Source organism: Eulemur rufifrons, chromosome 2 (genome assembly GCF_041146395.1).
Source record: "Eulemur rufifrons isolate Redbay chromosome 2, OSU_ERuf_1, whole genome shotgun sequence".
Classification (NCBI taxonomy): Eukaryota; Metazoa; Chordata; class Mammalia; order Primates; family Lemuridae; genus Eulemur; species Eulemur rufifrons.
In genome coordinates, this window is record NC_090984.1 from 40,057,899 (window position 1) to 40,074,165 (window position 16,267).

The 16,267-nt window shown below is 36.9% G+C and overlaps 1 protein-coding gene across 1 annotated transcript in view; it reads left to right on the forward strand.

The window, feature by feature from the left end:
* The window catches only part of WDR72 (WD repeat domain 72), a 180,931-nt gene that overhangs the window by 19,463 nt on the left and 145,201 nt on the right, over positions 1 to 16,267 (forward strand). Inside the window, exons 8-12 of the mRNA XM_069459662.1 lie at positions 40 to 136; positions 4,455 to 4,596; positions 4,962 to 5,207; positions 7,349 to 7,569; positions 9,879 to 10,074. Of these exons, the coding sequence (XP_069315763.1) occupies positions 40 to 136; positions 4,455 to 4,596; positions 4,962 to 5,207; positions 7,349 to 7,569; positions 9,879 to 10,074 (902 nt within the window). The remainder of the gene's footprint in view (positions 1 to 39; positions 137 to 4,454; positions 4,597 to 4,961; positions 5,208 to 7,348; positions 7,570 to 9,878; positions 10,075 to 16,267) is intronic.

Sequence of the window (16,267 nt, forward strand, 5' to 3'; positions counted from 1 at the left end):
CTAAAGTTCTAAACTTTGCTTTTTATTTTTGCCACGCAGTGGGCTTTCAAAAAGCATATACCCTGCTGATGGAAGAGTGCTTAAAGAGACCATTTATCCTCATTTACTGTGCTCTACTTCTGTGCAGGAAAATAAGGTAATGCAAGAAAAGAGTGACTGCCTCAAAGCTGTTTCACTCAGTTTCTTAGATAAGTGTCGCTTTGTCTGTCACAGAGGCAGGCTTGAAAAAATTGAATCGAAGCATCGCATCGAGTTGTTAACGAGAAAATCAAGTTTAATTGTTAGCAGCTACTTACCGAGGAGAAAACTTTGTCTTTAAAAATGTATTATTTTTAGGCCTGTACTTTAAGTTTGTAACTAAACAATACATATTTATTGTAGGGAAGTTATACATATTGAGAAAAACAAAGGAAGAATTAAAATTCCTAATTTTACCACAATCAATATTCACTGAATATTTTTTGCTTTGTCTTATGTATTTACTAATTTTAATTGGAAATTTTTCATACGTTTGGAAAAGTTGCAAGAATTGTGCAATGATCACTTATCCATACTTTGCCTGAATTCACCCATTGTTAACATTTTGCCACATTTATTTTCTCTCTCTGTCTGTACATATATATATACATATATATACACACACACATATAAATGTATACATACATACTGCACATTTTTCACTGACCATTTTGATAGATGGTTTGACAAAACATTAACATTTTGATGTATCTACTCCAATTGTTAAACTTTATGAAATGGTTTATATCCTGATTTTTTTTCTTTACTTATATATTAAGATCATTTTCACATGTATTTAGTTATTCTTATAAATAAATTTCCTTGTTAAGACAAATATAATTATTCCTGGTAGAGAGTTGAATATATAATTGTGAGCTTGTTACTTGACTAAATTATGCGTTTGACACTGTAAGGAAGCCTGGAAATTTAAGCAGTTATTTCAGTAGTTACTCAAAGTGGTTTTTTATTTTTTTTAACCTTTGGACTTATTCATCAGTTAATTATCAAAAAATGTGTTTCATGGAGAGTGGAAGAGTTTTGAATTATTGATGTATCCACCAAGGAAGCATGCTACTTTGTATAGAATGATGGTTCGCTTAATTAGAGAGCATAACTGGTGGAAATCCTATAGTTCAGTGACTGTCCCTGTAACATATCTGTGAGATTTTATTGCAAAAACTTGATTAAGAAGCTGTCAGCCAAAAATTAGAAGCCCAAATGCCCCGGAGCATTGGCAAACTTTAGAATTATGGCATGTGTGAAGGGCTGTTTCTAAAATTATTTGTGGGTAGCAGTAGGGCCTTGTTTTGCTGTTGATCACAAAAGCAGTATTGTGGCTTACTCAGAAAGGCATATTTAGTTATTTTTTTTGAAGGATGTGCTCTTTCCTTCCTGTTAGCTTCAGAATGCATTTTTAAAAAAATACAGTTTGCCCTAAAAGCCAAATATTAATATAATATAAATCTTGCCCTAAAAAAGTAACTAGGAGTTTCTAGTTACTGCAAATACCAATGCTATACATAACCATGAGGACAAAGTGTAACAATTTAAAAAAAAAAACACTTAAAAAATACTAATCTTATGGGAAGTTTCCTTGCTTTGTTTCTCAAAATATGAAGACATAAACTTATAGGTCTTCTTCCAATAATTCTTATTTAGACAACCACAGCTGTTTCTGTATCGTAGAAGTAGGAAGTGCCTAGAAACCAGTGAAATATGAATAGAATAATCTGAAACTGAAACCCATCCTTAGACCCTTACTTACTCTTTATCAAGGGAATAAAATGAAGTCAGACATTTTTCCCATTTTTCAAACATCACCAGCATTCACCAAATGTAAGAGTTCTTAGTCTCTCTTGAAGTTAGGAGATAATGAAGACATTGTGGTAGGGTGTGGAGATGAATTTGATAGATACAGTGTGCTTAGGAAAGGGCGCCCTATAAACATGTAGGAGTGGCTAGACTCATTTTTGGGGGTGATGCCATAGAGCTAAATCTCAAGGTTTAACAGTAACACATTCTCGGAGTGACCATTTGTAATACCCGTGAACATATCTGCTGATGGAGTTGTAAGAATAAGAATGGGGACTCGCCCTTCCTTCCCATAGCTATGTGAGGATCTCCCTGGCCTCAAATCACAGCTGGTAATTGCCGAGGCCTGTGGCAGGGCTTCTGGCTGTTGAGATGAGGAACTGGTCTTCCCAGGTCCCCAGCTGAGGAGTAAGACTGCCATGCTGAGGTGGGAGTAGCTGGGAGTGAAAGTCTGTCTGTAGGTGGTAAATAAGGAATTTGGGTGCATGAAGTAAGAGTCATGACAATGATGATAGATAGATAGATAAATAACCTCTATTGAGTGCTTATTACTGGCAAACAAACGCAGTGCCTCCTTTACTTCAATTGCCACCAAGACCTCGTGTTGAAACTGATGTTCAGAGACGTTAATTCCCAGGCTTGGAACCCTGGTGGCTTAGCCCTAGAGTCTGGAAATGGGTTTTTAGAGTGAGTTGCTCAATTGTTCTGAGAAAAGAATAACAAAAATGGTTATATTAATTGAATAGGGACCAAATGCCAGGCGCCATTTTAAGCATCTTATTTTTACCTGCTCATTAATCCGCATAACAGTCCCATACAGTGAGCCCTCTTTCACAGTTAGGGAAAATGAGACAGGCAGGTGAGCTAAATTGCCTAAATTAAGTAACTTGCTCTTTTAATAGAGCTAATATGTGGTAAAGCCAGGATCTGGAGTCCAGCAGTTAGCCCCAGAGATTTCACTCTTCGTGACTGTATTTTATTATCTCCTGGAGGATGGGTACTTCCTGTGATGGGTACCGGATACTGTAATAGAAAATCGGAATTCGAATTCATATGGTAAAGGGTTAGGAGGGGTTCTCAGGTAAATAGCAGAACTAAAGAGGGAATTATTGGGAAGCCTCAAGGGGTGGTGTGGCCGAGAGAGGGGTGGCAGTATGGGAGGTGAGGGCAGAGGGGATGACGACAACAGGGAACCACAGGGGCAGAGCACTGGGCTGGGGAGAGATGTTCCATCACCAACTTGACTAAATTACCAGCCTCTTGGAGCTTCATTTTCAAATCAAAATGAGAAAGGTGGAATAATCAGTTCTAAGATTCCTAAAAGGTTGGGAGAGTTTGAGTAGCCAATTTAACCAGATTTTATCAACATCATTTCTACTAGATACAAAAATCATGATTTTGAGATCTGTAAGACCCCAAAATATCCTCTGAGTCAAAAAAAAAAAAAAAAGAAAAGAAAGAGAGAAATTTATTTAGATAACTGACTTCATTGCAACCATTTTCTGTGATGCTCTGATTTCTTGAGACTATAGAAAATTGTAAATGTCTTGGTTGTATGATCTTGGATTTGTTTCTTATTTTCTGTGTCTTAGTTTCCTTATTTCTATAAAAGGGATAATAACAGTATTTACTTACTTCATAGTTTTGTTGTAAGGATTAAGTATAGCAATATTTTGGACCTTAATATTCTCTAAAATATATTATAGAATTTTTCCACTAATATATCTAAATCTGGACCTTAACACATGTATTTTTCTGACTAGGAACTGTCACTTTCCTAGACTCCTTAATTCTAGCACCAGAAGTTGGCTTTCTTTTCTGGATGTCTTTTATTTGTATATCAAAAGGGATTTTTGTAATCACAATCATTCTGATCCCTTGTGCATAATCTCTGTATACGAGCCTGAGCCTGCCTAACGAACAGCTACCCTGCCCTAGGTACTAGGGAGAGTCTAGATGCATTTACTAGGGAAAGCATATCTTTAAGACACTGTACTCGATGTTCATACTCTGCTTCAGCTAAATCATAAATTATATGTATATAAAATATATAGTAGTATGTATAATGTATAATACATTTTATATATGTATGTATAGTAAATTAAGGAGTCATTTTTCTTTGTAGCTACTTGGGCAATTTGAAATCAAGTATGTTAAATCTAAAAAATGGTTAACAGAAAATAGAAAGCATATTAATAACACAAAGTTACCACACAAATTTTAGTGTTTGCTATTTGAACTGCTAATTGGAATTGAAAAGAATGTAAAGAAATCAGGCCTCCCTAGTGGACAATATTATCCTTAAGACATGGGCTCCTGAGTCAGAATTATTGCTGTCTGCATCCTTGTGTTATATGTACACAAAACATGGTCAATAAATGTTAGATATTCTTATTAACACTGTGAAGTCTAGCTGATGACTTTATTTATTGTTTTATAAAGACTTTTTTGTCCTAAATCCTAGATTACTTCATTTAATTTACTTGAACATTTTGCAACAGTGGGAAATCAGTTGAAAAGATTTAATTCTGCTCTTCAGTCTTGTTCCTCCATTTAAAAACAGTGGCCGTCTTCTATAGCTAGAATATTTTTTACATAAAGGCTTACTTTTTGTTTTGGAGCAGAGCCGTCCCTTTGTGATGGGATACATGAATGAAAGGAAAGAGCCTTTTTATAAGGTACTTTTCTCTGGAGAAGTCTCAGGAAGAATTACTTTGTGGCACATCCCTGATGTTCCTGTATCCAAGTTTGATGGTTCTCCTAGAGGTAAGACAGTTTCCATATCCAATCACATGTCTTCTGAGAACTAATCTGTAATTGACTCATGTTTTTCTAAGTAACATGGGGCTACAAACAAGAAAATTTTCTCTTGTACCACTATGTATTACGTGCCAATGCAAAAGCAGGTATAAACAGGAAGCTTATAGATCTTAAACAACAATACAATCAATGCAATTCAAATTAACATCGATTAAACATAATAAGGGATGAATGTTGGCAATATGAGTGTAGGATAGGCTGTTACACCATATGCATAATTTTCAGAGGAGGGTGCCCTGATAGATAGTATTTTTCACATCTATGATGAGTTGATAAACCAAATTTTCCTTCTTTGTGTGTTTTCCTTTTAGAAATACCAATAACTACCACCTGGACTCTTCAAGATAATTTTGATAAGCATCATACCATGCCACAAAATATTATTGACCATTTCTCTGGGTTTAAAGATGAGGCCGGAACTGCTGTAGTCACTTCATCAGAGTATGTTCCAAGTCTTGATAAACTGATATGTGGCTGCGAAGATGGGACAATTATCATTATGCAGGCTTTGAATGCTGCCAGAGCAGGACTTCTAGAAGGCGGTTCTTTATTAAAAGGTCATTGAATTTTATTTGACCCTATTTATTTAATTTCTCTAAGCTGCAATTTTGACAAGCTGCACTAAAGAAGATTCAGAGGCCTAAATATTTTGCTGGCCTTTGCTGATAAATTTGTACATATTTTAATGTTAAAGTAAAACATACATATAGGTTTTTTAAAAATTCAAGCAGAAGGTTTTATTAATACAATGAGAAGTAAGTTTCTCTCCTTACTTGATCTTCCAGTTACCTTCACCAAAGTCGACTACTAGTAACAGTTTCTTTATACCCTTCTTGAAATTTTCTGTGTACAAGTACTTACCAGCATAGCAGTGTACGTTCTTTTAATTATATTGCACAAATAGAAGCATACTATGCACACTTTACTAAAATGTCCTTAAACATTTAATAAGATATTTTGGAAATCATTCTTTATGAGCTCATTTTAAATTATTAATAATAATTAAATTTTATTTTTAAAATATCTACTATTAATTGCTATTTAGGTTTTTTAGTCTTTAGTTACTATGGGCAATGCAGAATTGATTATCTTTGTACATATATGTGGGTACAGCTGTAGTATTAATTTTCAGGGATAGAATTACTGGATCAACATTTATGTTTTCAATTTTGAAAATATATCTAAAATCTTCTATAAAGAACTTTCATCAATATACATGCATTTCCCCTAAGTAGCCTATGAAAATGCCTTTTCTCACAAAACTTTGCCAACTTTGTGTGCTATTTTAAAATCTTTGCCAACCAGGAGATAAATGATACCTTCCTGTTTTAATTTTTATTTATTTGTTATTGAAATGGATATGTGTTCTCATATGTCTGTGTGCATTGCAACAACAAATAGCTATTAAATAAAGACTGTTACACAGTGAATCATCTTATGTAAGGGAATAGAGGTAACTGAGGTTTTAGGATGTATAAAAAAATTTGCATACCATTTTTAAAAATTATATGAATGCTACTATTATTAGAGTATAAGGTCCTTAAGAGTAAAGATTAAAATTTCATTTAAAAAAAAAATCGTACATTGCCTACTATTGTTCTCAGCTTACTTGGCTACTTAGTAAAAGTTACTGACTTGTGCTTCAGTGATTAACTGAAGTAGGGAGTAAATAGCAATGAACTGAGGAGAAGTCATGTGCTGGCACACAGCTAAATGGCTGCTGTTAAAAGTTAGTGAAAAGGCTAAGACACAGCATTTTCTTACCTAGGCTGATTTTTCCCGGTATCCACAAAACAAGCAAAATACATTTGACATGTAGCGTCCGAGTTAATATTCATCGTGGTTTGTTAGGAGAGATAAAGTAAGGATGTGCCTGATGGAATAGAAGTATCTAAAATATAATAATGATTCTTTGGGATTTAATTTCAATCTGAATAAAGAGAGTTTGTGGCTTATGGTCCTCTCCTATTTGGGGGAGCATAGCTTATAGGGAAGGAAGAAGCAGTGTGGAGACTGGGAAGAGTCATGTGTCAGTAGTGCTGTGTGCTAGCACAGCTGGGATCTGAGGCGTGCACATGCCTACCAAATGCCAAGCAGAGTGCTAAGAAGTACAGACAGTTTCTTATTTATTTCACACAGTAGTTGTAGCTGAAGTAAGGACTATTATTATCCCAAATTTTGAGATGCAACATCTGTGGTTTAGAGGGAAAAGGAAACTTGTCCATGGTGACACATCTAGTAAGTGATAGACTCAGTGAAAAAAATAAAAGCAGCTATGCTCTTGAACATTATACTTTGCCTTTTCACACTTGGATGCAAGTCACTTAATCTCTCTGGGCCTCAGATACTTTATCTGTAAACAAAGAGGTAGAGCTAGGTAATTTGTGGAGGCAAAATGTGTGAATTATTCTTTCTTTTAGAATAGTGTTTATTATTTCATGGCACCAGAATTGGCAACTTACTAATGTCCTTAAAGAATTAATAGACTATAAGCAACCAACTTCTGTGCTTCCTCAAAAGCATAGTCTGGCTTCTGATGAGGCACTTGCCTTTTGAGATGGTCTAAGGGTTGTTCACTGATTTTCTTAGGTGCATTATGTGCAATTTCCGTGTGTTAAAAATTTATGAAAGAAAATCTTAGAACTATTTCCTGAACAAAAATAACTTTTGTAGTATTTGGGGTTTGGTTGTTTTTCAGATTCCTCCCCTCACAAAGTTCTTAAAGGACATCATCGAAGTGTTACTTCATTACTTTATCCACATGGTCTCTCTTCAAAATTAGACCAAAGTTGGATGGTGTCGGGGGATCGAGACTCATGTGTCATCTGGTGGGATATCTTTGCTGAAGAGATTCTGCATAAATTCTTTTTGGAAGCTGGTCCAGTAACAAGTCTTTTGATGTCACCAGAGAAGTTCAGAGTAAGTGAAGACAAAGAATAGAATATAACACAAAAATTTTAAAGTTATATAACATTACAGAACACTTAATAAAACAAGAAAAAATAACCCATATTCACACAGAAAAGAAAATCAAATGTTGTATGTACCCATAATACAACTGGAAGATTTAAATTTATTAATATATCTTTTTAATATTTTTATATGAATTATGTTATTATTATAACATGTAGAAAATTTGGCTCTAAAGTGAAGAGTTAATTATTTCTTAGCTTTACAAAAGCCATGTAATTATTTCACTTCAAGTACTTATACTTTTATCTTTTTCCCCTAGTTCTATATCTTAATTTTTAATGGAGTTTTTAAAAATAAAAGTATAAATGTTCAATGAAAAACAATACAGGAATCTATAAATTAGAAATTAAATTTTATCTTCAATTATTTCTAATCATATTGATAAATAGTGACATTTTCTTTTTCTTAAATGGATTTTTTATTTGATCATTTATGTATTTAACAAATAATGAGTTTTAACAACTTTATGAGCATCTAACTTAGCCTGAGCAAAATGAAACAGCTTTAGGTATAATTTTCTCATGAAATGTCAACTTAAATTCAGCTTTGGTAGAGCTGATGTTTCAAATACACAACCAACTTTTGAGTTTCCTCTATAACTTTTTCTGTAATAGTAACACAAGTAACATGATTTTGTAAATTAGTTTATGTCTTATAAAAATATTTCTCAATAATATTATACAAAATCAGCTTCAAATTAAACTTGGAGAAAATTTACAGTAAGACATAATGAAAGCAATATTTTAGCAACACAAATGATTAAACAAAACAGTGAAACAAAGTCAAGTTTTTTAAAAAAGCTTCCATTTGGTGATTTGGGCTTCCTTGATGTGCCTTTTATTCATGAGGTTTTCCTCCTCCTTTTTCCAGTTATTTTTTTTCTTCCAGCTCCAGGGCTGCAGTCCAAGTCAGTTCCTCTCCTGACCCTGTTTACTCCTGCCAGTCATAGATGATTTAACTCTAAGCATCAGGACTCATTCAAACCAAGTCCAATAAAAAGGGAGTTTATCGAAAGGGTATAGAGGCAATTCTTCAGACATGCAAGACAGCACTACAGCAAGGGCTCAGTGGAACTTGACCATAAATTCAGAAACCAAGGTCCCCTAGCTCAAAAGAGTCTGTTTGGCTGTGATTACTCCCTTCTCTTGCTTCTTCCTATGAATTCTTTTAGCTTCATAATTTCAAAGGCCTGGAAAACAGAATGTGATTGGGCTAGTGTGGGTCACTGGCGTATGTGTGCTCCTGGCCATGAGAGCTGTGTTTGCGTGGGGGGTGTGTGTATGTATGGAAGTTTCCTGAGGCACATTGGGCTGCCTGTTCTACAAGCTATGGGATGGGCAGGTTCTCCAAGAGGTAGGATGAGCGAGGAGGAATGACATCTGATCCATTCTACAAGTCTGGGCTCCACGTCTATCTCTCCTGCCCTTGTGCGATCTTTCCCCCCAGGACTTCTATAGTCTACTTAAAAATAATTGGGAGAGAAAACATGTACCCCATCTCTCCCCCTGCCCCCCACAGAGGATAATGATGAGTACCGAGAGTCTCAAGGGATCTCAACTTATGCTCTAAACACAACAACTGAACTTCTGGCTACATCATTAGCAGCCAGCATGGATGGTCATTGTCCTAAACTGTGTTCAAGGTAACCACATGCTGACTTTTTAAAAAGTGTGTCAAGGACCATTGTCCTGTGAGCCTATTTTCGGTCCTTGTGTCTTTGAGACTGTGCATTCAGTGGGAACTATCTAATGCTTACCTCTTTTAGATTGCGTCTACACCAAGTTTCCTGTTTGGATTAGAACGTGTACAGTTCTGGGAACAGCACCAAATCACATTCTGAGGCTTTAAGTGGAAAATATCAGCTCACGATACCCTTGGGCCTAAGCTCGTGTCTACAAATAGCTTCTTTTTGTGGCAACAAATTAGTTCTGGGGTTTATTTTATTCTGCATTATTTCCGAGGTCTGCCTCCCTGCCTGAATCTGCTGAGTGATGGTCAAGTCCTTCATTTATCTTATAAGTAGATCTGCCCTGGAATTCTCCTTTTTACTTGTATCTCTTGACCTTCCAGATAATTTGCTGAGTTTAAACTTGGTGTTTAAAGCTCCTCTAGAGAGTGTTGTGCGGTGAGGTACTGCAGAAAGCAGAAATGGGGCTTTAACAAAATTTTTTTATGTTACTGGGGGGAAAATCTGATTTAATCATAAAGAAAGCATTTGATTGTTTCCTTACACAAGCGTGTTGTTTTTTCCACAGCTAAGGGGTGATCAGATAATTTGCTGTGTGTGCAGTGACCATTCTGTGGGTCTCCTTCACCTGGAGGGGAAGAGGTGCCTCCTGCGTGCCCGGAAGCACCTTTTCCCTGTGAGGATGATAAAATGGCACCCGATTGAGAATTTTTTAATTGTTGGATGTGCGGATGACTCTGTCTATATCTGGGAAATTGAAACAGGTAAATTGAAATTTTACTACTTTTTTGTCCTTTATATATTTATGATATACAAGCATTTGGCCAGATGGAAAGTTTCACAGAAGACACAGTGACGACTCCACTTGCTTTAACCTTTGGTTAGGTTACATTTAAGACTTTGGATATAGGCATGTGTGGAAAATAAAACACAATGCCATAAGTCAGATCCTGACCAACTGATGATTAGCTGACAGGGCAGTGCACAGGAATGAGCCGGATATTTCTGGAAGCTATAAATAAAAACATAAGTTATCTGCTTTAATTATTAACAAGAGAGAAATTTAGTGTCCTGCTGGTCTCAAATTATCATTAAATTCTGCCTTCTTCAGCATACTCACCATCTCAGCAACATTTTGAGCTAATTGATGATCAGTAATAATGGAATATAATTAATTATAAAACTCCAAGAAGTTGAGTCAGGGAAACTGAAAACTGAGTGGCTCAGATTGAACTTTCAGTATCATAGCATAGAGAATGTACATTTTGAACTTCAAGATTTTTTAAAAAGTTTTACTACCTGACTAAAGATTGAGAGTAACACATTTCAGAAAATGCTGGGAACATATCAAATAAGGTGAGGTAATTAATGAATGTGAGTCAGGGGAGTTCACTTGAGAGTACATTTCACTGAAACTATTGCGTGATTTTTATTGATTAATCAGTGGTGGTTTTATGTTGGGTGTTATTAACAGACTGGATAGTTTATAATATTATAGTTTAGGGCCACACTTCACCAAAATAATTGCTATTTTCTTTACATTTGACTGTCGTGTGTTAACGATGATGACTAATGTACTAGCATTTAGAGCACGCAACATAACAGTGAGTTACATTTGTACCTTGTTTTATAGCTTTGATGGGCTTTCCTGCTCATTTTCCCATTAGATTCTCACAGCTTCTGGGGTAGGTGTTATTCACCATTTCATTGGTGAAGAATTTGCAGATCTGATACATAAATGGACAAGATTGCTCAGCTAATAAGTGATGAACCAGTTTGAGGGCTCTGGTTGTTCTTTGCACAATATACACAAAATTAGGAGAGTTTTAGAATTCTTAAGTAATTTATTGATCTGATTGGTAATTTAGTATAACGGATAAAATAGACTCTAAAGCCTGGGCTTGCCTTCAAGATCTGTGAATAAAGAGCTATATGACCGTGGGCAAATTACTTGGCCTTTTTGCTTGTCAATTTCCTTATCTGTGAAATGGGATAATAATAGTAACTTCCTGTCAGGAATACATGAGCTAATACCTACTTTGCTTATAAACAGTACCTGTAGATGGTAAGCTCTTAGTGATAGTTAACTGTTACTGTTATTGTTAAAGAGTGCAGCAAAATCTTGACTTCTGTTTGTGAAATCTGACTCTGTAAAAGACATGTGCTTATAAATGTGTACAATTGCATTTTCAGTTGTGAACACTTAGTAACCAAACATATTTTTCATAGCTAAGAGAATCTAACAAGAATAAAGAAATGTCTGGGCACTCACAAGTGTTCATGATCCCCTTGCCCCATCAGGATATCTTCAGACTATGCAACTTTTTATTTACGTTTTTTTTTTCATTTATTCAGGATATTATGGGGGTACAAACATTTTGGTTACATGTAATGCTGTTTGCCCCGCCCAAGCCAGGGCTACAAGCGTGTCCCTCCTCCATACAGTTTTTTGATGTGTGGGAAGTAAAGGAGGAAAGCCAAACCATAAGTACTTTTTGAGATTATATTTATTCCTATTTTGTTTTTTAATTGTATCTCTTTTTACACCCCCAAGTACATAATCAAGTGTTGTGGAACATTTGAAAAATAAACATAAAGAAAATCAAATAATCCTATCCTACCACCTAAAGATAAGTGTTATTAATATTTTTATCTACTTTCTGTCAGACGTCTTTTCATGTCAATAAATGGATGTCTATACTGTATTTCAGTCATGGTGGTGGCAGGAAGCTGAATTCAACCCACACGTGTGAAATTAACAGACTTTAATGAAAGGATTATTTATAGGAGTGTGGGCAGGGATTAGGGAACACACTAGGGATGGATGGTGAGGCCCCCCGGCACCCAGACACTGGCAGCATCAGGAGGCTCTTACCAAGCAACAAGAGGAGAAAATAGTGTTACTGGAACCCCGTGAGACCTGAAGCCAGGGATGAATGGTCCCTCCCTGAAGTCATGAAGGAGAAATAGCTCCTTCCAGGAATGAGGGCCTGAAACAGAGAGAGAGTTGGAAGAAATTCTTTTTCTCCTCCTGCAGTCACCTCCATTGGTTTAATCCACCTGGCTGTCAAAGGGGAAGGATGTTCAGTTCTAGGCATCAGCCTCCCTGTACACAGAACAGGACACAGAGGAGTAGGAGAGGGTGGAGTGAGTTGTCACATGAACAGTAATCGATGGAGTGGCCATTATGGACACACCATACTTTAATTCAGGAATCTCCTATAGTTAACCAATTTATATTATTTCCTATAACAAGTTTGTTTTAGAATTGCCATCAAATAATACACAGATGTTTAGTGCCAAAATAACCTGTAGAATTTTTTTTTTCCAAAAGACTCTGGCAATCTCTTGGTTACCTACATTAATAGTTACAGACAACCTCAACTCAACCTAAGATGGAGCTTATAATTGGTGATAACGTGATTATTATAATAATAATTATATCAATGCCTTCACATTTGTGACGTGTCCCTTTACCCTTTCAAAGCATTGTTCCACTGACCACCTCATGTGAGCCCCACAACACCCCGTGGAGGTGGCGGATGGCCTCACTTTTCCCACCACACTCATGCCTTTTGAATGAGTTTGTGTTGTTCCTTTTAGTCTTGTTTGTGGTATTGGCTTTGGTGTGGGTTGCCTTTAACCTCTGCAATTCCCATTTTGCTTAAAATTTAAGGAACTACTTTTTCTTTTCTAAGTTGGAAAATTCAACTGGCTAAGATGCTTCCATCATGTTTATTGTACTTGATTTCTATTTTATCCTTTTCTTACAAAGGTGAAAAACTCTGGGGTTAGGAAGCTTTTCCATTTTCATTTTCATAAAGTTAGCAGGAAAAAAATACTAGCTAAAACCAAAGCAGTTAACTGAAAAGAGCTCTATGAGGGTATGGAATGTGCCTTTTCACTGATGTATCTGATACACAAATAAATGAATAAATGACGAATGAGTGAATTAATGAGTAAATTAACCCAAATGTTCTTGGGCCTCAGTAGATTGAGTACAAATGAGTTAACCTGAACATTGGCAAATTGCAGGGACTCAGATCATGGCTGCCCAACTACAAGCAGGTCCTTGGCTTTCTGCTCCAAGTCTCCCTTAGACTTTCTGGAGTTCACAGGGCATGAGAACCTCCTCAGGTGTAGGTCTGCATATTTTCTACTCCAGTTAGTTTTTCCTGGGCTTTGGCCATTTAGCTTTGCTTGCAGCTCTTCTCCCTACAGGATGCAAACTTAGTTCCATGTGTGAACAGACCTATTCTGTTTCATTTCTCCAGCACTCTGCCTTCTCCAAGTACATGAGGGAGGAATAAATTGACATGAAGGTATTTATCAGATCTTTCAGCACTAGAGTGACTCCAGAGCCCATAGAGAGAAAATAGGAGGTGTCAGTGGAATAAGAGTTTCAGGGAAAAGGGCCTAGAAAGAACAGGTGGGGATGGGGCTTGAAGCCCAAAGTAATTAATTCTCAACCTGCCAAAAGTCTGTCTGGGTGGAAGTTTGGGGGATGTGGGGTATGGGGTCAGTCCCTGTGCCACCCTCCCTCGGGTGTAGAGGATTGGATGTGTTATTCACAAAATAAACACTCTATTCTCAATTTACCCATGAGTGCCTTTGGTAGAGCACCCAAGCATATTCTAGGGTCATGTACCTCCATGCCGATTGTATCTTGAAGTGGTAAGGGGTGTCTCTGTGATAGGCGGCACAGCCAGATGCATTCCAGGGTAAAGTTTGGAATCACAGCTGAGCACGTTCATCTCGTGGAAGAGGCAAACAACTGGAATAGAGAGGTATTTACGTAACGCTGAAAGCCCTTGTCTTCTAACTAAAAACGTAGTGCTACCAGGTTGGGAGTGATGAGGGCATCCAGTTATGCTTATTGATTTGCCGGATGTCTCATGATGTTTAGACCTGATTAGGAAGGGAAAAAATTGGAGATGTCATTTTGATTAATATTTGAGCTCCCACGGTGTATTTGGCAGTGACAACTCTGGGCAGCTTGGTCGCCCTCATTGCTGTGAGACACAATAGGGATAATGTAATACTGATTTTTTCCCCCTAAAATACTTATCAGAAATAAATCTCAGCTCTGAGCTAATTATTCTTTTAGGAATTGATTTTAAAATAATTGTGAGGACTATTCTGTTCACAGTGATGAATTTACCTAGCAGAAAACTTGTATAATGAATTTATGTGTGATTAATAAAACTGGTATTGATGTTTTAGTTCTTTTGTTAAGCATGTGGCCTATGTTATGAAATACACCATGTTAGGCGACTGCATATTTTTTTGTGTGGGATAATGAAACCTTGTTTGCTTAAAAATAAAACATTTCTTGCCATGATGGTTCAGTAACACTTTTTCCTATAGAGGGCTGGCTGGTAAATATTTTCAGCTCTGTGGGCCATCTGATGTCTGTTGCAACTACTGAAGTTCTGCCTTTGGTGTGTGTAAGAGAAGCCACAGACAATACAAAAGGAACAGCGAGGCTATGTTCCCATAAAGCTGTATTTACAAAAACAGGCAGCAGGCTCCATTTGTCCTACAGCCCTAATTTATAGGCCTCTGAGAATGATGATTGTTCTTTTTCATAATAAGTCATCCTTAAAGCAGTTTATAATTTCTAATCCATCATAGCTCCCTGAGTTGTGTGGTAAGCAGAATGGGTATGGTTATACCCATTTTGCTAGTGAGCAAATGGGACACAGAAGGTGAGTCTGAAGGTCCCCAGGGGAGGCACAGGCACTGGACCGTATGTCTCTTTCTTCCGTGTATGGTACAATAGCAGCACCTCTTGCAGATGGGGGTTAGCTTTTTGAGACTGTCAGGCAGGGAGTCAGATAAGGAAAGCTCTGCAAAGAAAGGAAATGGCTGCCAGCAAACCTGCTGCAAGCTCTCCTGCAGGAGAGGGTCTCTGGCTATCTCTCCAAGCTTGGCTCTAAATTTACACAGACTTCTAACAGCTCTGGTCATCTGATTTCTCAGATGACAGATTAGAAACAGCAAATTACAAGTGGGGAGACTGTTAGTGGCAGGCACTGTGATAGCAGAAGCGACAGCTGATGGGAAGGGAGGAGAGAAAAAAGCTCTGTATCACTGCTCAGGGCAGCCTTCCCTGAGCTCACGGGAAGACAGTCACCAAAAAACAAAATGCTCAAATTTTTCCCCTGCTCAGGAAGCTCTTACATATCTGTGCACACACCACGGGCAGCTGTGAGTTCACATCCCACAATTCATGTTGGAGAGCTGGGCTTTCTTCTTTCTGGGTTCTGCTGGGCTCCAGGAGGAATATTTATAATATCATATCCACAGTGGATTTCAGACCTAGGGAAATCTCAGAAGCAGCTTGGAGCTTGGAGGTCAAAGAGACTGAAGTCTTTGGCCAATGAGTGGATAGAACTCAGAGTCCATGTGAGTCTCTTTTTGTTAATTTCTTCCACTTCCTGCTCAGGTAGCATGGGCTGTGTGACCTTGAGCAGAAAGCCCCGCTACTATAGCATGGCCTAAGGACCTAGTCTCTGATTATGAAATGGTTTCTGTGGGGAAAAAAGACACAGCAAATTAAAAAAAACCAACAACACTTTATCAGCAGACTATTGGAGCAAAGCCTATTCATAGGGCATTAAGGAAGTAAGGAAGAAGATAACAGGTTTCAGAATTTAGAAAATTCCCCACAGGTGTTAAATTTCCCATCTGTTAATTTCTTTTCCTTATTGGAATTAGTAGCAGTTAGCTAGAAAATTATTCGATCTGCAATGATGTCATATAAATAAACCATTTGTTCTCCCATGGTTTCATAGTACATAGTCTTAAAAAGAAAATTTTTAAAACATTAAGAAGGATGCTTTTTGGCAACTAATAGCTAATAGGAGATATATTTAGAAAATATCCACTGTTTAATCTTCCACTATAGAGTTGAGTTTGCTCTAATTGTTTAGGGTGAGGAATATATAGAATACA